The 23,114-nt window shown below is 39.4% G+C and overlaps 1 protein-coding gene across 1 annotated transcript in view; it reads left to right on the plus strand.

Moving 5' to 3' along the window:
• Nucleotides 1-23,114, plus strand: part of CA10 (carbonic anhydrase 10) — a gene marked incomplete at both ends in the record, with an annotated part of 211,046 nt that overhangs the window by 28,663 nt on the left and 159,269 nt on the right. Inside the window, one exon of the mRNA XM_084218375.1 lies at nt 10,959-11,033. Coding sequence (XP_084074501.1) covers nt 10,959-11,033 — 75 coding nt within the window. The remainder of the gene's footprint in view (nt 1-10,958; nt 11,034-23,114) is intronic.

The following is a 23,114-nucleotide window of genomic DNA, read 5'->3' on the forward strand; positions in this document are numbered from 1 at the left end:
GGGAAAGGCGAGGGCGAGAGGAAAGCCAAGCTAACCATACAGGCGAGCCCCTACTTCCTCCAAGTAATGCAAAGAAACTGGCTCCCTGCTTGTGTCACAGTTAACTGGTTTTATTTGCCAAGTCTCCTCCCACAGCCCTTTGTTCCCGGGCATCCGGGCATTTTTTGCCCCACCAGCCAATATGGTGGGGAGGTCACTCACAGCCCCATCATGGAAGTCTCCTCTCCCTGAACTGGCTTCCAGGAGAACCTTCCCCAGGGACAGGGCTAACAGCACATGTACAGCCCTTTATAGGAATTCTTCACCTCATGAGTAGTAAATGTTGAGGCATAAATAAAAATCAAATTGGTTCCTCTCATATGGCCAGAAAAACATTGTTTTTTAACTTGGTGATCTCAGACAACTCCAGGACATCAAGTTTAAATGCTGAGGATTTAGGTTGTCCAGTGAGCTGTGAGATGATCTGGATTAGTGCCCTGTCAGCCCCAGGATGACTGAAAATCTGGGACTCTGAATCCAGGTCAGTATAATCAAAATAATTTTGCCTCCCCTTTGCCATTAGCTTTTGAAGGATGGTCTTGTTTGTCACATTGTTTTTGCTTAGGTGTCAGCCAGGAGAAAAAGACTCTGCCTGTCTCAGACATGGGCATCAGTTTGTGTTGGCTCAAGTTGAATAAAGTTTGTACAAGACCCACAAACTGCCACTCTTAGTTCTGCTGAGTCCTCAAGGGACATTGAAGACACCCTTTCCCATTTTTCAGTTATGTCCCTTGTTAAAACCATGGGAAATGGTCATAATAGTATTGCTTAAGGATTTTTAATTCTCTGTATAATATGAATCTCTTTGAAATGTTTCCATATCACGTTACAGACTGCAAGTTTCCACATGCTGTAGAATTCCATGGGATTCGAGGCTATGTGTATTTTCTAGAATCGAGCACCTGATTCTATACTGTTGCCATACTGTTATTTTTGAGGTTAATTGGAAGACCTTGATTTCTACCCCTTGAGTTTGTCTAAGCAGTAATGAATACTTATATTTTGGACACAGCCCTTCCATGGGAAGACTGACAAAGAAGCATTTTCTCTTTCCTTAAGTGAGAGATTTGGGAAAACAACAACAAAAAAAAGTGCCTGTGGTAGCTAACAGGACAGTCCCCAATTGTTTGTGTTACTCCTGATGAGTAACTTTATGTTTAGAGAGTCAGAGAGCAGCTGGGGGTGGAAAGCTAGTGAGACATTGATACTTGTATGTGCTGCTCAGGAAGGAACTTAGTGGTTTCCTTTTAGAGGAAACCCTATTAATTTAGCATTAATAATGCATTGAACTTTAAAACCTCAAGGATATTGAGGCCATTTCTTTGAAGTTGCTGAGTGTCCCCAAACCATGCTGAAATTGATAATTGATGGGAGTGGAGGGTGTGCAGTATGATCGAAAATATGAGCTGCTGTGAAGCTGGTATCACAAGAAACCTTGCTGCTTGTTATTGCATTATTTTATAGACCTTTTCAGACTTTATATCTAGACATGATTAAACAACTCAAGGGAGAGGAATTACCACAACACAGAATAGGCTGCTGGGTGTGCTGATGCTCCCATCAGAGATTTGGGGAAACACCAAGACAGCCAAATTGTATTAATGTGGCTTGGGTCCCCTGAAGCCCTGAGTGTGCCATCAGTGACTGAGGTGAAAGGTGCTGAATCTCCCCACTCCTTGCAATCAATATTATGTTCCAGTTGCTGCTATACAGCTGTATTTTTTTTCCCCAGCAATAATTTAATTGCTTTTATTTCTTACAGTACTTCAGCTCTGGAGAAGCTTTGACTCTTGTGTCAGAGAAGGAAGAGAGCAGTACCTCCTTCAAAAGTAATATGAACCCTATAGATATGTATAGGACCTGAGAAAGCAGAGACTTGCATCCCTAATTGGTAGTAATTTCTAGGTAAAACCTTTGGTATTCTTCCACTCAGAGCTGCTCAACTTCCCCAGGCAGCAATACAGAAGTTCCCTGTCTCAGTTGTTTCAGAAGTGAAATTTTGCCAAAGAAGAAAACACAAAACATGTATTATTTTAAAAATTGAAGCAAATAACATTGCATAATGCTTCCTTAGTACTCCAGAAAGTTCTTGGGGAGGGCAAACACTGCCTTTTACATTATGTGGTCTGACTCCTGAACATGTGTTATAGTCATATTAAAAGGAAAGCAGCTTTTTAGGGATGTTTGATACTCTAAAAATTGAGTTAGTGGTGGAGAGTTTAATGTCCAGTTGGGTGTTCTTCATAAACATTATTGGGAATTATTCCTACTTATAGATAAGCTTATTTCAACACATTTGGTAATATTCAGAGGTCAGAAGAAGTTGTTAAATAATTTTATTTCTACCCTCCTCAAAAGCCAGCTACAGGGGACCAGTAGGTGCACGTTTGCTTTGTTACAGTGTAACACCACATTGTCACTGCCCCCTGCATCCATATGAGCCTGCCTGTGTGAAATCTAACCCTTTGGCCAAGGTTTATAATTGGAATCTTATCAGAAAACAGAATCACAATAAACAGAAAATAAAATAGTCAAGTCTCTGTGCCAGAGCAGAGTTCCAATGGTAGTGCCTTACTTTTGCCCTCAGATGTGATAAAATCAGGTCACATCCGCTTTTCTTATGTTGAATACTGCTTGGAATTCACAGCAGCAGTGAGAGCTTTTACACATGGAGATGGAGGAAGAAGGATTTATGGAATTGGAAAGTATTAACTTAATGAAAGAGCATTTGCATGTTTTCTGAGCAAAATGTTATCCAGAAAAAAAAAGGAAGAAAGAAAAAAATCTGGTCTAGCTGATGAAAGCATTTTATTTATTGGTGCCTTTATAATCCTTTGTTTTGTTTCTCCTCCCTCAGCGTATGCTTATGCTCACAGTTTAGGCTGTGAGATTCATAAGCAGGCCAACCTTTCTTGTCCTGTAGCTACTCATCTATAAACGATGCTTTATTTAGTGCCTGAAATGTCTGTTGTTAGGGTCTTTTAATATAAAAAGGCTGCACAAAAACATCTCAACAGCTGCAATTATGTACAGACTTGTTTTAAACAAACTAAATGTTAATTATAGAGGGCCAAATCTTCAGCTTATTGTGCCTGCTTAGTTCCCCTACTGCCAGGTCCACTTTGTACATGTGTATCCTATTTGCTTTAAGAGGCGTTTGTTGGTGTGAGCCAAAAACTGGTACTTGTATGACTGAAGGTGTTGAAAGTTATATTTTAGATTAAGTCTATCTTCCCTCCAAATTTTAGGTAACCTACCCTTGGGTTTAACAGTGCACAAAATATCCATGTAAAATTCAGTAATCAGAACTGCTTAAAATAATTACAAAGCAGGTGTTGCATAAGATTGTGGAAATGGAGTTCAGCAAAAACAACTAAAATTTTTCTTACAGCTTTTTTTTTTATTATTTTGTTTTAAACTGCCCTGATCCATTATCTGCAGGACTGCATTTCTGTTAGGACTCATGATCTGAAACACTGCAGGGAAATTCCTCTAATTTTAATCTCTGCCAGTAGGCACAGCTGTCTTGGATTACTCATCAGACTCATCAGTGACTGAGTAAGACACCTTGAGCATGAGGAAGCTGCTCAGAGTGAACCAGGGAACTCTGATGGAAAATCGAGTAGCATTAAATAGCTAAAGCAATGGGTTTATGCTGGCTGGGAGAGAACCAGGATAAGGGTTCTAAGTGAAGATCATACCAGCATCTAATACTATGTAAATATATCTTTCACTTGCCGTGTTCATCATTGTAATCACAGATATGAGGATTTCTTTTTCTTGTAGCAGACCTTCTGCCATTTTTCTGTGAGTTTCCTATCAAAGCATTAGCAATGACCTAATGTTACACTAAGATTGTTATGAAACTAATGGCTCATAGTTACAGCTGTTTTTATTTTTAATCTCATAACTATGCAGGGGGGTAACAATGATAAAAATGTTGTCATATATTTACTGTCAGGCCAATACCCTCAGGTTATCACAAGCAAGACTTCTGTGATGTAAGATGAGATAAACCTGCAGAATAATTGATACAGCAATCAGAAGAGCTCAGATCAATAAAATCTACATGAAGAAAGGTCTTTTCCTAACTGCTGCAAGCCTGATTCTCCCCAGCCTAGCATTTTTCATCTGTGTGAAATGGCAGTAAAGTGGATGGAGAATTCTGATCTGGCAGGATTCTACTCTTGGCTCGGGCTCAGATGTAAATGACATAAACGGTGCCATCAGATAAAAGCCTTTCTATGATTCATGTAAGTATAGAACGTAAATAAGTAATTGTAGAATGGCTTTTTTATATCTTGCAAATAAGCATATTCACTGAGGGGCATTCTGTATTTGCTGCAGCTTTTTATATGTCAACATCAGCATTCCAGCAAGATGTAGGCTTCTTAGCACTGCAAATGCTGTACAGCATCTGCATTGTGGTACCTGGTATCCAATACAATGCTATCTGATAATTTTAAAATACATTTACTCACCTAGTAAGAGCTTTTCATTTTTGAAACATGAGGCTACTCACTTTAGCCTCTGAGCTAGAGAGAGTTAACTGCTGACTTTATGGGTCATTGGCAACTTTGCTGTTTGCATTTACTGTGAATTTTTATGATCCTATACGATGCTGTTTCCCTGTGCATGGGAGCCACTAGGAAACAAGAATGAACAACAACTTGCAGAATTTAGCCTGTAATTTTATGCTCCACAATGAGACCTATCTACAGTAATCTGACAGAATGAAAGCAACACATGTCATATGAGCCCCAAATAAATATTCTGTCTCCTCTGCAGCAGCTTTATTGAAAGAGATCTGACATAATGGTGTTGTATCAGCAAAGCTACTAATCTCAGATACCAGAGATTTCAGTGCTAGAGGAGGAAACACTGCACAAATGGAGGTCATTCAGTATCCTCGAGCACTCGGACAATTTTGTCATTTTGGACTGTTCCTGCTAATGGCAGAATACAGTGCTGCTGCTAAAAAGGGTTGTTGCAGAACTCCTTGTGCAGGTAGCCTTCAGTGTCTGTTCAGAGGGGCGTGTTTATTTTCATGCCTTGCATGAAAACCAACAATGTTTCTAGGAAGCAAAAGCCATACTCTGGGTTTTAGTGGTAAAAGCAGGAGCCTCGGGGGTATCAAAATATGGGTGGGTTTTTTTTGTTTTTTAAGATATTTAACCCTCTTCAGGAATACGGGATTGCTTTCTAGACCTTTTGTCTCCCCCTGCCAACAAGGAGCTGCCATGGAGGAGCTGCAGTGTTCTGGTAGGACACAGTCATGTCAGAGGCCACACAGAGAGACCACTTGTCTCTTTATGTGGTCCTTGGGTGGAAGAATTGCAGGAAGAGGTACAGTAGTTTAACTGAAATCAGAAGGATGCTGAGAGAATTTTGCTATTTTCATGTATCATGAGATGGTACATAGGAAGAATCCATTTCCTTGGCAACAGTCCTTGAGCCATAAGGTTGAACCTGTTTACTCAGGCACAGAGCCATTCTGTCAGATGGGTATTAATACACCAATTGCAGAGAGCCTGTGTTGTATGTGCATCAGGTGTGAGTGTCCCAGATACGGTTCCCAGCAAGCATTGTCCATATGGCTGTTGATTCTAATTTTATATTCCCTCGTACCATTACTAATCCAGGTATGCGTCTGATTATGTTTCAAAAACAGGGAACAGCTTTTTCCCCCTTTTGTAAGTCCTCTTGCCCACTTGCATTAAATAGATTGACGTTTTGGGGAAGTTTCTGGGAGACAAACTTTTCTCCCTGGCCTTACCAGACCTCTTCCTTCTGCATCTAGAGAAATGAGAGCTTTATAAATCTTTTCCCTTTTTAAGTAAAGTCCCTGTGGGCTCCATGCAAGTAAATCTTTGGCACCGAGCTGGATTTCACATGCACTGCAGAGTGGAAATGTGTGTTCAGTCACACTGTGCATTACTTTGCAGGATGTTTTGCCTGGACTGCTATAAAATGTTGAGGTTTCAGGGTTCAGGAAAGAGCACAGCACTAGAGATTGTCACTCTAACTGCCCCCTCACAACCCCACCTGCCTTGCCTCTTGGTTTCCTCAGCGGACTCAGTTCTCTGTACATCAACAGTGCTGCTACCATTGCTCTTGGTTTACCTTAGATATAGCTAAGGCACAACAATGATATTGTATTTTCTGTGTTTCATTTTGATGTAAATTGAAGACATAAGGATCTGATGTCTGAGGAATGTGTGGAGTGATGCCAGGTTGTGCTCTTCTCTGATAGCTGAAGCAACTGCACTGACATCCAATTATTTAGTACAGAGCTTTGATAATCTAGTTTTCTTGCTTATTTCATGCAGCCTGTTCCCTACTAATGAAGCAGATAGGGAAAAAATGTCATCAAAATATTTTTTTCCTGCTATTCCTTTTGGAATTAGCTATTGTGAGTATTGGGGTAACCCACTGAAGCAGAACTGCAGAGCCAGCATATTTCGATTTTGGTTTAATATAAATTCCATATAATGGATTATACATCTCTTCTGGACCTGGCATGTATCATTCAGATTGCCCCAGAGTGGGAAAAAGCAATATATTTATCAATTGTATACATTTTGATGAATGCTGATATTAGGCAGCTGCATTTAAAAATACCCATCCTACCCGAATTCATAGCTTACTTTTACCTCTCTCTCTCTCTATATATATATGATTTTTTCAGCTACTTCTAAAATGCATGTGCCTCTTCCTGGCTGAACCAATTTGAGCTGTGTGTATGACTACAAGATGCATTTCAATGCTGTGTAATTTCCTGGGAAATTTTAAGTAGAAGAATTATGGCACTACTTTGTTGGGACTCTAGTATCCTCTCCTACTGCCATTTTGAAATCTTTAAGAATTTCTCCTGCTGAGGGCATGAAAGCAAGTATTGAGATTTAAAAAAATTGCAGTTCGGTCTGGATAGCAACAATTTTCTGCTCATATTTTGATTGTGAGTTGGGATTTGCCATTTTGCAAATGTTTGTACAGGGCAGTCTAGCACAACTAAGCACAGTTGGAGTTCTCCAGGCAATGTTATAAAAAATAAAATATGAAGACAATTTCATCTGCAGACTGTAAAGGGTGCACAATGGAACAGTCCTTTCAGTGTAACACATCCCTACTCAGTTAATGGAACAACATCAGTCCTGCAAGGAGAAATCTGCATCCACATGTACCCCATCCCACTGGCATGGCTGGATTTTGGTAAGGCAGCATATTGGTCCTTCTGTTAGTAAATTTCATTAAAGTACATTTAAATAACATAAGTTTTACTTTTGTTTCTGCAATATACAGTCAGTTAAATCATAAATACTATTTTGTAACTTGATAGAACAGTATTTAATGGTCTTTATCTTGTATCCCTTTTCGCCTTAATTTCACATCCTCTTCATAATTTTTAATGACAGCAACAGTTTTTATTACACTGCTGGAACTTTTCCCAGGGTAGTTGTGTTTTTCATAAATAATATGTGATTTAGAATTGAAACTGCAGCAAAAAGCTGTTAAATCCAGTATTTCCTGTAACTGCAAATTTATGTAAAAAAAAAAATTGGCCCTAGTGAAAGAGATTGAAAGTGTCTTAAAAAGAAGACAACCCCAAAATCTAAGTCAAATGATGCACAAGGTAACTGAGCTTTCTGTAGCTCAGGGAGAGTTGCTTTAAGTAGGAACATACCAAGCAAACCACAGGTGAAGGCAGAACATATTGGTATATCAGCTCTTTGCTCTTATGGAGATCAGTTGAACGTTTGTCTTGCTGTGTGTCTGTGTGTCCTTTGAAAATATTTCCAATGAATAGTGACTTCACATTTTGACCACAAAATTTGCTCGAATTCCAATTTAAAGACAAAGAGAAGTGACGACAAAGAACAGCAAACATGAGCAATCAAGACCTTTCTGCTCTTGGCCTTCAGGACTTTGGAGAAATCATTTAGGCAACAAGTCTTATCGGGGGCAAACCTCATACAAAGCTTAGGCTTTGTTGCTACAGCCTTCAGACTATTGATCAGAGAAACCTTTTCTCATGTTCTTGCACTGTGCTCCCAGATGCTCTCACACTGTGAAAAAGCTGCATGTCAGAGACACCAGTCACAAGCAAGGTTTTGCCAAGTTACCTGGGTGGCTGAAGAGGTGTGGGTGCTCCAGAATTTGTGAGTTGAAATACATGAGAAATCTTTTGCCAAAAAATAGCTCACAAAAGGTATAGAGCGAAATTGTGTGTTACGCTGGTGCTGGCTAGCTTTGCTAACTTCTTGCAGTGTAGATTTGCCTGTGGAACAACCTAAAACAAATGTTTAGGTGACCTTAGCCAAGGCAGCAGGCTCAGACACCATATGCCTGTCCAATTTGAACTCAGAAAAGCCTTTTCCAACCTGTCAGTTCGGTGTGCCAGTAAAAGATTGGCCGATACCTAGATATAATGATCCCTTGACAAAAAAGCAACTTAATATTAAATCAGGTGAGGTTGCCAAAGAGAGAAATCCTGTAGCTGATTGGGACATTTGGACCAAAGAACTTCATAAAGCACCTTCTGAACCCAAAGAATTGGAGATTCTTAGTTCCTTAACAATGGATTTCTCTTTTACATTTTCAGGTAGCAATTGGTGAGAGAATGAGCCTCCGAAATACAATGTCACTCCCAATTACCCTGCTTACAGAAACTCAAGTTTTTGGTGTAATTACTCAGATAGTTTGAGTGGACTTTCGGGGGTTGACCAATATCCATGACAATTACCAAAAGGATATTGGTTCATTTGTGGAGATAGGGCTTGAAAAGATATTCCATCATGCCTTGAAGGTGATCCATGTAGTATTGGACAACTTACTGTACTAGCACCTAGTGCTAAGATAGTCATTAAGAAAAAACATAGAGGAAAAAGACTTGTCCATCAATATGAAGAAAATTGTAACAGTGATTTTAGGCCCTGGATAGCTGTGAAAATTGTTTCAGCAGGTTTACTTCTACCCCAACTTGCTTCTGCCATGGCATAAACAGTCAGATCGAGTTAGATGTTGGCTGAGTAAACAAACCAATGCCACATCCATTGCAATCAGTGATATGCTGACAGACATCAGCAGTGTTAGACATGCTACCCTTCAAAATAGAGCAGCAATTGGTTTTCTTTTACTGGCACATGGACATGGTTGTGAGGAATTTGAAGGATTGTGTTGTATGAATCTGTCTGACTATTCTGAATCCATCCACAAAAGCTGAAAGATCTAACAGCTCAAATGAAAGAAGACGGTGAATCATGGTTAGATGATTTGTTCAAAGGATTTGTAAGGAGCTTTACACCTTAGTTAATGGAACTTTATAAAATAGGTTTGTATATGTTAGTAATTTTAGTGGTGGTACTAGTAGTAGTACCTTATATACTTTGGTGTGTGCAACAAATGATGGACAAAAATACCAAACAAGTTTTTATCGTACAAAAGAGAGAGCTAGGAAATAAAATCACAGAAAGTTCTCAAGATCTTACAGAGATAGCTGATACAAGTATAGACATATATGAAGGCTTTGAATTAAGACCTTAGAATGGACGAGACTTAAAAGAACCATAAATAGTAACTATCAGATTTGACTTATATCCTTTGAATAGAACACATCTTTTATAGCATTAAAAATTGCTGTGGTGTAAAATAGTAATGCTTAAAGCAAGTAAGAGAGATGCCTGAAACAAACAAAAAGAAGTAAGTGTTGTAGTAGAGCTTTGTAGTACAACGTAGTTAATAAGAAACAAAGTTAAGAGAGTTTCTTTGTGGTTGTACCAAGAGGGGGAAATGTGGGAAATAGTAAAGGTGAAAAGATTACCAGAAAGCTGTAAAAGCAGGCCTTAGGAAAAAAAGAACAGAAAACTCAGAACTAGCTGCAGCTGCAAAGTCTGAAAGTAGAAAAAGTTACAGTAGTACAGTAAGCAAGGACATGAAACAATAGCTTGAGTTTTAGGCTTGGCTAAGATAGACCTTAAGACTGTAGAAAAATATGCTTAGCAAGACAGTTGAATGTTTTAAGCTTAATAATGAAGTATTGTGCATTGTTAATAGAGAGCATACAAGCAAGCATTGTGTGAAGCAGGTGTACATGTGCTTTTAGTGATTGCCTAGAACAATTGTCTGTAAGCTTTAGCAATATGCTGTTGGCTAGAAAGTTTTTAAAATGCTCTGCAACAAATAAATCTTTGGCTGCTGCTGGCAAGATGTGAGCTATTGCCATATTTCTATTGTCTCAACCATGTAATAAGGCTGATGCTGCAATAAAATCTCAAGGAACATATCCCAGCAGTCCCATTCTGTTCATGAAAAACCACCAACACAGACAGAGAAGATGGAAAAAACCAAATTCCTGTCTCAGCACTGGAACCTGAGACAGTGTTGGGGAAGCTGTGGGCTGTGCCTTTCTGGCCTCGATTTGGAACTCAAAGCTCGTGGGATGATGTGAATCAGTGACAGACACAGATATTATTGGCTGTGGTTCACTCTGCCACTTCTTCACACGCAAAGTGAAAGATCATTGGGAAATTCAGGAAAGGAAGGGCAGAAACTGCTTTTCAGTTAGACAACTTGGACTCAGGTATTGACTACTAAGCACTCTTTTTCTCGGCATTTTTATCCTATATTGACTTTATAGGTGGCACAGAAGGCGCTGGTAGTGCTATAAATCCTCATTTTCTACCTGAATTGTTAAGTTTTGTGATCAAGTCTTCCAAAGCAGAGTATATTTTACTGTGTGATGTATAGGAACAAAGTTCTCTAAGATACACATGCATAGTATGATTCTATAGATTGAATAAAGATCATCTTGAGTGACTCTTCTGTAGAGGATAGTACCCTGTTTAAGGTTCCTAAAATTTAGCTAATTAGGTCCTATGTTTTGCCCTAATTTTATAGTTTCTTTGATTATTTCTTTCTAGCTCAACAAAATTCACCAAAAATCCATGAAGGCTGGTGGGCTTATAAGGAGGTGGTCCAGGGAAGCTTTGTTCCTGGTAAGTGTAATTTTAAAATTTTAGATTTCCTTAAAATTTTTTTTCACTGGAATTAATGTAGCTGGATTTGGAGAAGATATTTTGGGTTAATTTGTTTTCATTGCAAAGATTTTTAGTTTACTCAACATTGCGTTATTGTGAAGCGCGGAAAGGTTCCTGTTATTCCATCATCCAAAGACTGTAGCCGTTTTTCAGGGAAGAAATCACTTTGACACTCCTGGTTTCTCTGAGTAAAACCAACGTGATGCTGCTTTGTGAATGTGTGTGTTCTGTATGTAGAAAAGGGAAAGGAACTAAAAAGTATTACTGTTAACAGGATGAAATAATTTAACTGTTGCAGCACTTCTAGGTAATAGCATTTCTACAATTTTAGATTAGATTTTAGAGTAGATTAGGACAGGAACCCACTACATGCAATTGTCACTGATTTTTGTTTAGTAAACAAACTATGAGTCAAAAAAATTAAATAACTGGGCTTCATTGGATTCTGTCCTGTATCTTTTCAGTGTGATTGAGTTTAATATGCATTAATTGATGTGTATTAGCTATATCTTATAAGGTAAAGTCGTGCTTCAAGTTTGATCATGAATACATCGAGAAAACTGCTACGTGATCCTTATTTTCTTGTAATAGTAGAAAATATTGCTTGGCTGTTGTGTGAGTGTTGCAATACAGCATGAAATGAATGACACACACACATTGAGATGTCTAAGGTAAAAAAAAGGGCTTTTTATTTTTGAACTCTGATATTTATAGAATTTTAAAAGTGACTGTGGATTGGAGGATGAAATTGCTACTTCTTTAACCACATTGGTTAAACTAACAGTCCATGAATTTTCTCCTCTTCTAGAAAGGAATGCAAAACAATCATTATTTACATGAAAAGTGCATGAGAAACTCCATTACAAAAATGTAAACATTAGAAGGTTTAGAAGAACTTAGAAGAACAGGGCGACATGTGAGCTATTCCTGAAGATCTGTAGATTTGACCTATCATCAGGTACTTTCACTGTTGAGAGAACTGTTACAACCTGACAGTCATCTGATATTCCCAAAATGCTGATTGCCTTGTTAAGAATTCTAGTGCAAATGAGATTAAGTATTTCAGCCCACACATTTTTGGCACTGAAATGGTTGTGAAAATCTAGAGGCCTGGAGCTTAATTACATATTGATGTAGCATAAAGTAGCTTTTCAGATGTACTTGAGATTGGTTTGGGCTGTCAGACACACTCCAGTGTATTGTGCATGTTAGTTCCTCATAGTGACAGCAGGGGAAGAAACCTGGAGAATATAATCACCTGATTTCAAGATATTTCAGCCTTCCTGAGTTGCATAACTCAGGTAGATGCCCAGCAGAAAATGAATGAAAAAAATATTTGCTAAACAGGCCTAAACTTAAAGTTACTGAGAAAAATAATGTAATGGTCAGAATGTGTAAGAGCCGTAATGAGGGATGCGGGACTCTAGGCGGCTTATTACATCCAAGATGTCACAGCAGTCCGGGGTCGTGGGTGACAGAGCCTGTGCCTACAGCTGTCAGCTCCAGCTGCAAACAAGCCTGAAGACCCTTCAATTTTGGTTACAATGCATTATATACTTTTCTCTGCTGAGCATCTTAATACAGAAGAACCAATCTATACTTTAACTTTTACCTATAGCCTGTCATAACTACTATAATTACCATATTCATGTTACTATTCTCCAGTCACTAAAAGTTAGTATGTTAAAGTTTAAGCTAGTTGTTGTTTTTCAGTATTCTTGCAGTGGAAAATTCTGAGACTTTTTTCTACTTGCAACATTGCCAGTTTTGTTTGCCTGTGGTATCTTTCTTCTTGGTAAAAACATCTTGTTTGAGGTGGGTTTATCCTTTGCTCTAAGCCATATAACCCCCTTCTAACATACCCTTTGCCTTCTTAGTTATACAGTAAAACTGGATTGGCAATTCTTTTCTTCTATATCAAAACTTGCTTTCATTTCTATTCCTTCTTCAGATTCTACATTCAGAAATCTTTCTGCCAAGCATACATATCTGTGAGACTTTCTTGTCAAACTTTAATCCTTCCCAACAAGAATGTAAAGAAACCTGTGATCAGTTCATGCTTGTCGTGTTCTAGTCTTAATACTGTGAGTTATTTAGGCTTAGGTGCATCCTTGGAATATAAATGAGGAAACAGTGATGACTCAGAAACTTCTGGGAAGGAAGACCTTTTAGAGTGGTGTGGAAGGACACCTCCTTTCTGAGGGAAGCCTGAATTACCAATGTGTTGAATATCTGACTAACCCAGCACACATTCTCAAGAACTGGTCCAGTAAATCAGTAATGAAAAGCTTACTGAAGCAACCTTGAAGAAAGCAAGGGGAATTTGGGGGTACCTTTCTTTCAAATTCAACTCTGCAACATGTCAGCCTCAGCAGAAGAGAAAAATCCCATGAGACTTTACAGTACAAACAACTAAATTTTTTCTCCTAGATTTTGGAGCCTTTGAAGACCATATTTAAAGTATTTCAAGGCTGCATTTGTGGCTGTGCTCTCAGACTAACACATCACAAAGGATCTGTAGGTGCATATTAAGTTTATCCATGCTGGTGGCAGTCCCATATCAGATCTCACGTGAGATGCTAATTAGCACCTGAAGAGGTGCGAACTGCCAGGCAGACCGAGGAGCTGTTGCTGGAGTTGCTGATGTGCACTGAAGCAAACAGCTACAGCCATCTGCCAGGATGTTTTCTTCCCACAGCTGTTTGTCCTGACCCAGGGCTGGAAGTGAACACCCCCAACAGCCTGTCACTGCAGTTCAGAACTGTTTGTCCAACAGCCTGTCACTGCAGTTCAGAACTGGAATCTCAGCTAATATGACTGACGTGAACCCAGCTCTGTAACTGCTTGGGGAGCAGCCACAAATGCAGAGATGATTAATTAGGGGCAATATAATTGTAAAACACTCCAGGAGGAGTTGCTGGAGTTTGTCTATCACAGCTTTACCTGGGTAAATACTTTTCACCTACTTCAAAGCAAAGTCACTGTCTCTCTGTCTTGGTTTGGAAAGACAGGTGCCTGCTAAAGGAGACAGGAGCCTCCCCTGAAATGGAGAATGCAAACCCTCCCCACCCCTCTGAATTGCTATGAATTTTAAATAAGGGGCTCTCAGGCAAAAAGTATGGGAGCAGGAAATAACAGTTCTTTAATAGGGAAGGGAAAAAATAAAAGGATAAAATAAAACAATGCAATACACTAGAACAACACTGTCAGAGTCAGAACACAACCTAACACCCTGTGGGTCAGGGTGGGTGTTGGTAGCAGTCCAGTTGGAAAAGGGGGTGCAGTCCTCCTGGAGTGTCAGGCATGGTTCTGTTGGAGCAGGGGAGTCCTGTAGGAAAGGGGTGAATTCTTCCTCCACAGATCCGTGGAAGTAGAAGCAGCTGCTGTTCCTCTGGGGAGTCCAGTGGAGAAGAGCTGTGTTGGTGTGTCAGAATCTTCCAGGTTATATCTGGGTAGGAATGCTTGGCTCCTCCCTTTGGGCAGAGCATCTCACAATGGGATGTTATAGTTCTTATCAGTCATGTGGTGACATTCAATAGCCCCTTATCAGCAGATGTCCCTTGCTGAGGGACCCTCACTCAGGAAGAGAGATAAGGAGAATTGCCCACTTGGCATCAGACAACTGCCATACAGATGGCAATAGAATGCATCTTGCCTTGAAATCTGGAACTCTCTCTTTGAACTCTCACTTCTTCCACTGGAGAGCTGTTTAAGAATGCGGTTAGGAGTATATCACAATGTGCCTGGGTTAGAATGTGCTAATCATAAGTTTTCCTGCTTAGTCTGTTTTGGAGGCATTTAAGCCAAGTCCTAATAATGCGTTGGATCCTGTGCAGATTTGCCATTGAGCAGTTCATAAAATCAAGCCATATTTCATTACATTCCCCTAATCCACACTCTCTATATTCTGGGATAGATTTTAGAAAAAAATAATTTCAATCCCTTTCTAATGTTGATCTGGACACAGGTTTTTTCATGCTATAAGACACTGAGCTGCAGTCAGTGATGCATATCTCACAGAAGGGAAGGATGTAGACAGAGATGAGGTACAAGACCCCTCACAGTGTCTTTCCCAAATTTGCTTCTTTCAGTGCTCCAAGAGAAGGCAGCATTGAGAGCTGGCAGGTTCTCTCAGCACAGGAACTGTGGCTCAGGTCTGTTTTGGTGCCCAGCCTTGAAAGAGAGATGCAGAGTTCTTAAATGCAGGAGGGAAATTTCATCAAGTCTGGATTTGTGTAGCTGCTACTGGAGCAGAAACCACACTCCATCTCTCACCTGTTCTACAAGCAAAGAATTGGTCTTATGATTTAAATCATGTAGGCAAACAAAGTTCAAGTAGAACTTCAAAATGTTAATTGAATGCAAATTAGGTTCCAAATTAAACTTCAGGGAATGTTCAAGGATGAAGAAGGAATACTTTCCTTTATGTATGGTGATTTGCATAATAATAAAATAATTTATATTATTACAAACACTACATAGACTTTTTCTGGTGTGGAATATCAAAGTAGTTCTTGATGGGTTAAAACACTTTTAAATAACCTTTTTCTTTTCTTTGGCTGTGACTATGAATATGTGGTGTCACTTCAGTGATGCAAGCAATTTCCAGGTGACCAAGACACTCATATTCCAAATTCATTGGTAACTTTGTTGTTACTTCAAAAAGATGTGTATAACCTTTGATAACTTTTTGATTGTATTGATCCTTTTCATACTGGTCCTGTTTATTCATACCATTATGAAAGTGGGCTTTGGTAAGCATAAAATATAAAGGTTGTTAAATCTAATTTGTGATCACAGAGTGCACTTGGCAAACCTCCATCCTATTGTGGAAACTCTGGACTATGTGATAGCACAAACACGTACGTGTTTCTTTTCCAGGGAAGACATTGTCTTTGGGCCCCTCTACTGAATTATACCAAATCTAAAGTTATATTACAGGGTGCTAGTGCCAGCCTCAGCTAACTGGAGGAAATCCATCAAATAATGAGTGAACCTTGCTGAGGGAGCAAATGATAGCAAATTATGTTCTCCTTCCTTGTAATAAAAGCTCTAAATGAACTCTAATTCCAGATGAAGATCTCCATCCACTAGGATTCATTATTGGCCACAGCTCACCAGTCAAAGCCCACCTTTTTCCTTGAGGTTCTGAGATGAGAAATCCCCTGTTCATGGTTCCTTCACAACTTGTTTTACACTAAAAGGGACTGCTGGAGTCCTGTGATGCTGTTCCTGCCTTTTGCAAAGATCCTGTTGGTGGGATTATGCCCTAACCTTGACCAGCTGGCTCAAAACACTGAGAAACTGCCTCCAAGGAGGAAATGCATGAATGTCATAATGATATACAAGAGAGAAGAAGTCTGAAACAATTGACAAGCTTGATCATGAGTGCCAAAACCTCATTTTAAACTTCTGGCTATCCCCCTGGCCTTAAAATTTCTTTTATTACTGCTTTGAGCTTTTTTTTTTTTTTTTTTCAATTAGAGATGTCTTTATGTATGTGTTCAAAAATAACCTTTGATGGGTAGGTTACTGTAAGAACCATAAACTGTTTGTCCATGGCTTGAAACTGAGAGATGAAAAACTTTCAGCTCTCAGGTTGTGCCACTCTGCAGTCACAGAGGGGTCTGTATCATACACTGACATGGTGATCACTTAGTGTGGCTGCCTGAACAGCAAAAACCAAACCTGCTGATTCCTCCTCCTGCACTGCTCGCTTTTCTAACTATAACATCTCTCCTGGTCTTCTTTTGGAACTTCAGGAGGCTGCAGCATCATTCACCATCTGGTGCATTTTGCTTATCAGTGAAAACAGTGGTGCTATCTGAGCTACAGCAGCACTTTAAACAGTCTGCACACACCCTTCAAAATCATGCAGTCTGCTGTTGCCTCTGAGGAGTTAACCAGCCATATATAATTATTTATTGGAACGATAATAGCAGTTTTTCTTTTAGAAAGCAATATTTTGGAACAGTTCATTTCTTCAGGGTGATAGAACATAGATACTGGAAATCATTCACTTACTGATTTGAACTTAGGTTAGTATATATAATATGTCAGCTTTGGTTGTCAGTTAAAGATAGCTTGAAGGAAATATATTTCATAACAGATATTTTCATGGTTTCTCACTTCCTTTGGTGATTCTGCAAAAATTGACTCTTTATAAATCATGTAGCTAAAAAGGAGACTAGATTTAAAAAAAAAAATTTATGTGGCAGTTAAATATAATACAACATGGACTTTTTCCCAGTTACAATACCTGGTGGCACCATGATTTGGTTCCCACAGCCCCTGTTCTCACTTGACCAAGGAGCTTGGGACTGGGGGTCACCCTTTACCTGGGCTTTTGTTACCATCATGAAACTAAAAAATTTGCTGTCTTCAGGTCCTTCTCATGCCTTTGAATCTGCATCTATGCAGTCCTTTCTAAAAGGGGGCCTTTTCAGTAAAGTCACTGTTTTACATACAGCCTGTAACTGCAGCCATTTTGCAAACAGATCTCTAAATGCTGTTTTTCCCTCTAATTCAGTCCTTCCATGATGAAAGAAAGAAAAAGTTTTAGGGGGCCGGCAAAGTGAGCTAACCACAGTAAAGCACTCTGAAGCCCTAAAATTTTAAACCTTCACAAACTTGTGACTGAAACACAGTTCTTTGCTAATGTGGTCTCTGATTCCTTTTCTTCTAACAGCCTGATTATCCTTCTTAGCTGTGGCTTTTCCTCCTCAGTTACAATTAGTATCCATGAAAGGAAAATTGCATGCAGCACATGTACCCTGGCCTTTGCTTTGTTATCCTGACGTGACCAAATGATTAAAATTGTCTTCCTGCCTGTTCCTAGTCCCATGAGGCACTGCAAAGGTCAAGCTTTTCCTTGTTATAACCCAAGACATGAAGTGCCAAGTTGGACCTTGCTGTGCCACCAGCTGTCCAGGGCCTGTCCTGCTGCACCCGCAGGTTTCCCTGCCAGGACATGAGCAGTGTCCCTCTTCTGCTTCAGGAAAGTGCAAATAAGGAAAAGCTTGAAGGCAGTGGCTTGCAGATCCTTGTCAATTATTGTCCCTCACACCTGCTGCTAGGTTAGATAATATTTTTGGTGTGGGAGTACTCCAGATATTGTCTGATGAAATTGAAAATCCTCTTTCCCACTATCCTGAAGCAAATGCTGTTTATCTTGCACTATCACTAAATATGGGTTATAAGCACAAAGAACAATTAAGTACCAGGCATTTTTTTGTACAACTGTAGCTACCAAAACCTGCATGGATGATGGCTTCTAGCTGGGAAGAAGTTCGAGAGGTTAATACCATTTGGGCAGTCATATACTCAGAGAGCAGTATCCTAAATGTGTGCTGTCCTACAGCACTGTGTGTTTACAATCTCTACAAAACTTTGAAGTGAAAAGCCAGCAAGCCACCTGTGTGATCTTACAAGGGTTCATCTTTACATGATGAGCACATCCTCTTAAGCTTTTGCTTAAGAAAAGAAGGATTCTCCCTGTGCACGACCTTAGCTGGACCATCAAAAATTGGGGTTTGGAATAAAAAGGGTAAGACTAGTATTAGGAATCTTTCTTTTCTTAGGTTCTTCACTGTGACCTAAAAGCAAGGGAAGGAATCCCAAGGATAAACACGGGTGTATACAGGAAGGGGTTTAGGGAGGGTGTAACTGGATGATCTTTAAGGTCATTTCCAACTCAAAGCATTCTGTGATATTCTTGACAAGCTGAGTATAAAAGCAGTTGGAACAATGGTCTGTGACCAAGTCATTAATAAGTGAAAGCTCATAGCTACTTACTTGGATGGATTATTCAGGAAAGTTCTAAGAGGCAGAAGCAAGGCACCTCTACAATGCTGGATGTATGTATTGATATATTCAAAAAAATTTATTTTACCTTGCACCTTGACAGGCTAATCTTCACAGGGTATCTAAGGAATTCTTGACACCCTTTGGCACTGGACATTTTAGTGGTAACCACGACTTAGAGGAGTAGAATTGAAGCCCAAAGAAATCTGAGAGAAGAATTAGTTGCTGCTCAGAGACTTAAGGACCTTTTTAAGCTAATAATTCAAGCTGAAAATGAGTAGACATCAGCCACAGTTCCTTAAGTAAGGAGGGGACTTGTAGTTCTGGCTATTAATTACCTTGTAGTAGTAGTTTTCTTGTGGGTGCACACGTGTTTTTGTACGAAACAGTAGCAATCATGACTTCCTACATAAAAGCCCACTTAATATATTTTTCATGGGATAGTGTAAAAGAAGTTAGAGTCCTTTGGAGAAAGAACTCATTGAGAATAATTAGGAATAGTATTTTTCTGAGCTAATAATGTTCTTCCCCAGTGGGAAATAATTGGACTTAATGAGAGAGGGGTTACAGTGCTCCAGCTTATGTTTGCTTGTGTACTTCTGCCATAAATCTGTGTGGGATGAGATAGAACTGGAAGGGATTGCAATATAACATGGAAACAGGGATAATGAGTGGCACTAAAATGTTGGCCCACTGCTATTCCTGTCATTATCCCACTTACAAAAATTACTCTTGTAAAATACCTTGAAAGAATTTCAACAGTACTACAATTACAGTTGTGATTGTGAGGTAGGAATTCAGCTTCTCTTTCACTGAGACTGTTCACATCAGGATATTATAGTGACTTCAGGAAGATTATTCCAATTACACTGGTGATGGACACAGCACCAATGAGGACTTTATATATAAACACAGTGTGCAGCTTTTATTTTGCACATCTCATTAGTGCAATTTAGTGTAGAATTTGCCACATCATACAGAGGAAAATATGGTCACTACAGCTACACCCTCATCTGGTTAAAATAAACTCTTGTGAAGTAAGATCAGACCACTGATCGGTACATGGTTACACAGAGTAACTCTGCCTGTTGGCTATTGTCACTGAAGCTTCACTAGTACTAACCACAAACCTCTCTGTCAAATCCTGTCTGCTGCCTAATTAAGAAATCAAAAAGAAAAGGAAACGAGACTGTTACCTAAAGGTGGATACATCCTGTGGTATGCAAGTACTTTCGTAATAGACAACTATGATTTTACTTGTAAATACGGATTCACAGCATTATTTAAACATAGCATTTCTTCAGTAACCTGCTAAGCTGACTTTATTTCTGAAAGTCCGTGTATGTGTAGGATTCCTCAGACTCCTCAAATACAGAATTGCCAGAGACTTGATAGTCTGAAACCACTCATTTATACTTAGTGAAAATTTCCTCCTATCATAACATCTCTCTAAAAAGGTCACTTTTGAATTCACTGAACCATCAATGCACTGAACATACTCAGGAGCAAAATCCATGCTCAGTATTTGAATCTGCCTGCCTAGGAGGATGTGAAATTATTATCTGGATAAGTTTTACATGCTGCTACTTACACAGATTAAAATACAGATATTCTATACCATCACCCCATCATGGCATATCTGGGCATATACTGTTTGTGGTCAGTGAAAGATTTATCCTCTCAGAACTCACCACAAAATACAGTCACCTAGTTAATGCATTTCCAGGTACCTGCTGCCCCTGGGAGCTGTAAATCACATTATTATGGTTAATGAATCTGCCCAAAAAAGGAACCTTCCTGAATCTTACTGATTTTTTTCCTAGCACTGAAAATATTACTTAAAATTGTCACCTTTTACCTTACTGGATAGAGACTGATTTTATACTAGGGCATTTGTTCATTTTATATTTATAAAACACACCAAAAAAATGCATTAGTGTTTCCAGACCAAGCAGTCACCAACTTTATAGCCAGGACATAAACCCTGAAAATAACAGCATAACATCATAATGGGAAACCTGACAGGTCATTAACTACAGCAGTGCAAATGGCATGTCTGTAATTCACAAGTGCTTGTAGATAACAGCCTGGCCTGCAGCCTTTCAGTGCCTGCAGCCTTTCATAGCCTGTGTAACCAATAAAAATACTCAGGGATGGAGCACAAAATAACCAGGTCACACTGGAAGTTGTTCACTTGAAACCAGAGCACATAGCAGGCAGGTGTTCTACCCCAGCACAGAGGTGGTTCTTTATGACCTTTTATGACCTCCTCTAATTTTTTCTTCCTGTGTCTTAATATCTATGAGTTTGCTGTGATGGGTTTTGGTGGAGAATGAAGGTCTTTATTCAGAGAGATAATTTTATAAATATTAAATGAGATGCAGAATAAATAGAAAGATGGATAAGCTGAGTTCAAGACAGCAATTGGAGGCTGGGAGAGAATCACGCAACCAGTTCACATATGCCTGTGCCATCAGGCTGGTCTGCCTGGTGTCTCTGTGCTGTTGATTAAAGAAGAAAAAAATGTTCCTGCAGATCCTTTGAATCAGCCCTGTGCTTTGGCTAAGTGATATGAAGCAGTGCTGCTACCCTAGCAGAGAAGCAGCAGGATGGGCACTGAGGGCCTGGCACCTCTTGCACAGGCATTACCAGAGCTGCCACTGCATTAATAGAGCTGAGGAATATTACAAATTATTATCTGCAGTGATATTTTGGCACTATCTCATACTATAACTTCAGAGGTAAGGCAGGAAGGAGGGTGAATATGTCCAGGCCAAGGAACAACCCCATTCCACAGCCACTTGTTGCAGTTCAAAATTAAATCCAAAGATTGAAAACACGTGCAGTAAAACAATGACATTTCAACTGATAGATTGAAGAGATCAGATTTTTCCTCTTCTTCCTTATAAAATTGGTGAAGTTGGGTTTAGTTGAGTCTCTGAAATCCAAGCATCATGTGGTTTCTACACTAGAATAATTAGGATACAAGTCTGAATGAAGTAGTTGCTACAAAAGGAAGAGCTGCTGCCAGTTTAGAAAATCCTAGGTTATTACTTCTGTCTGAAAATAGGTCACACTGAAAACAGTGGGATTTGCTTGTTAAGACAAATGCTACAGCCCTTGAATAAAGGCCATCAGAAGTTGATTCTTTAAAAAAAAATTCAATATTTACAAGATTGTATTCCCTTTATAATGGTTTTATTTAAAACCATCTCTCTCAAGTTTTTTAACCTCAGTGAAATTATTTACTTCCACAGCTGTGCAGGGAGCCTACATCTCTTTTGTCCTAGAGTGTTCACACTGCAATTCCATTAATAATGTGCTGTTTGAGGAAACCACGTTTTAATACTTTGCTTCTCATGGAGGAGAGGGGCTGAATGGGACAATTAAACCTGTGCACTGGCATCATGCTGGTGTTACCACAGCAGTAACAGGTACAGGATGAACAGGATGCTCAGCTGTGAGAGGAGCTGCTCCTCCAAATCTCAGTCAGGTGCAGTTAAAGCCATATCAGGATGCAGCTGAGAGTGATAGCCAATTCCACCTTTAGTCCCAATTTGGAACTGCAGGATTTAGCTGTTCTGTATGACTCAGAATACAGCATATGACGTAGGAGAGAACATCTCAGATTATGGAGTCAACTCTTCTGTGTTTCCAAACTGGGCATCATAGGTCGTGGCTACAGAATTCCCTTTCATGAGTGCATGTCGGGGCTCCCTGGAGGGAGTTCAGATTCCATTCTGCTTTTCCTATCCTGCAGTTGGGCATCTTCAAATGGCTTTTCTTCCGTCCGATTAGGCTTTCCTAAAATAAAGAACAAATTACTTAAGTCTAATAGGCTATGGCTGGAATACTTATATTGCATGATATTGGCAGGCTCTATTATCCCCACACTGACATCTTCAGAATTACTTAATATTTAATGTGCGTTTAAAATTGGTTAACAGGAGTATAAATTAAAGTAATAGCGAAACTTGTCTCTCAAGGTTTTATTGCTCATTGTAATTTTATGTTTATGGGCTTGCTGCTTTGTGGCAGGATTTGTGTTGGTTTAGTTTTAGAGACTGCAGTAGGGAGAAGGTGGTGCCTCACACAGAACCTGGTGAAACCAATGGAAGTCCTGCCGTTTAACTGTCTCGGGGCAATGGTCACATCATTCTCACTGCCAAAGACTTGGATTTACTTTCCCAGTTAAGAACATTGTCCAAAGAAAATTTATATTTAGATAGAATTTTA

Source organism: Fringilla coelebs, assembly GCF_963513975.1.
Source record: "Fringilla coelebs genome assembly, chromosome: 19".
NCBI classification, from domain to species: Eukaryota; Metazoa; Chordata; class Aves; order Passeriformes; family Fringillidae; genus Fringilla; species Fringilla coelebs.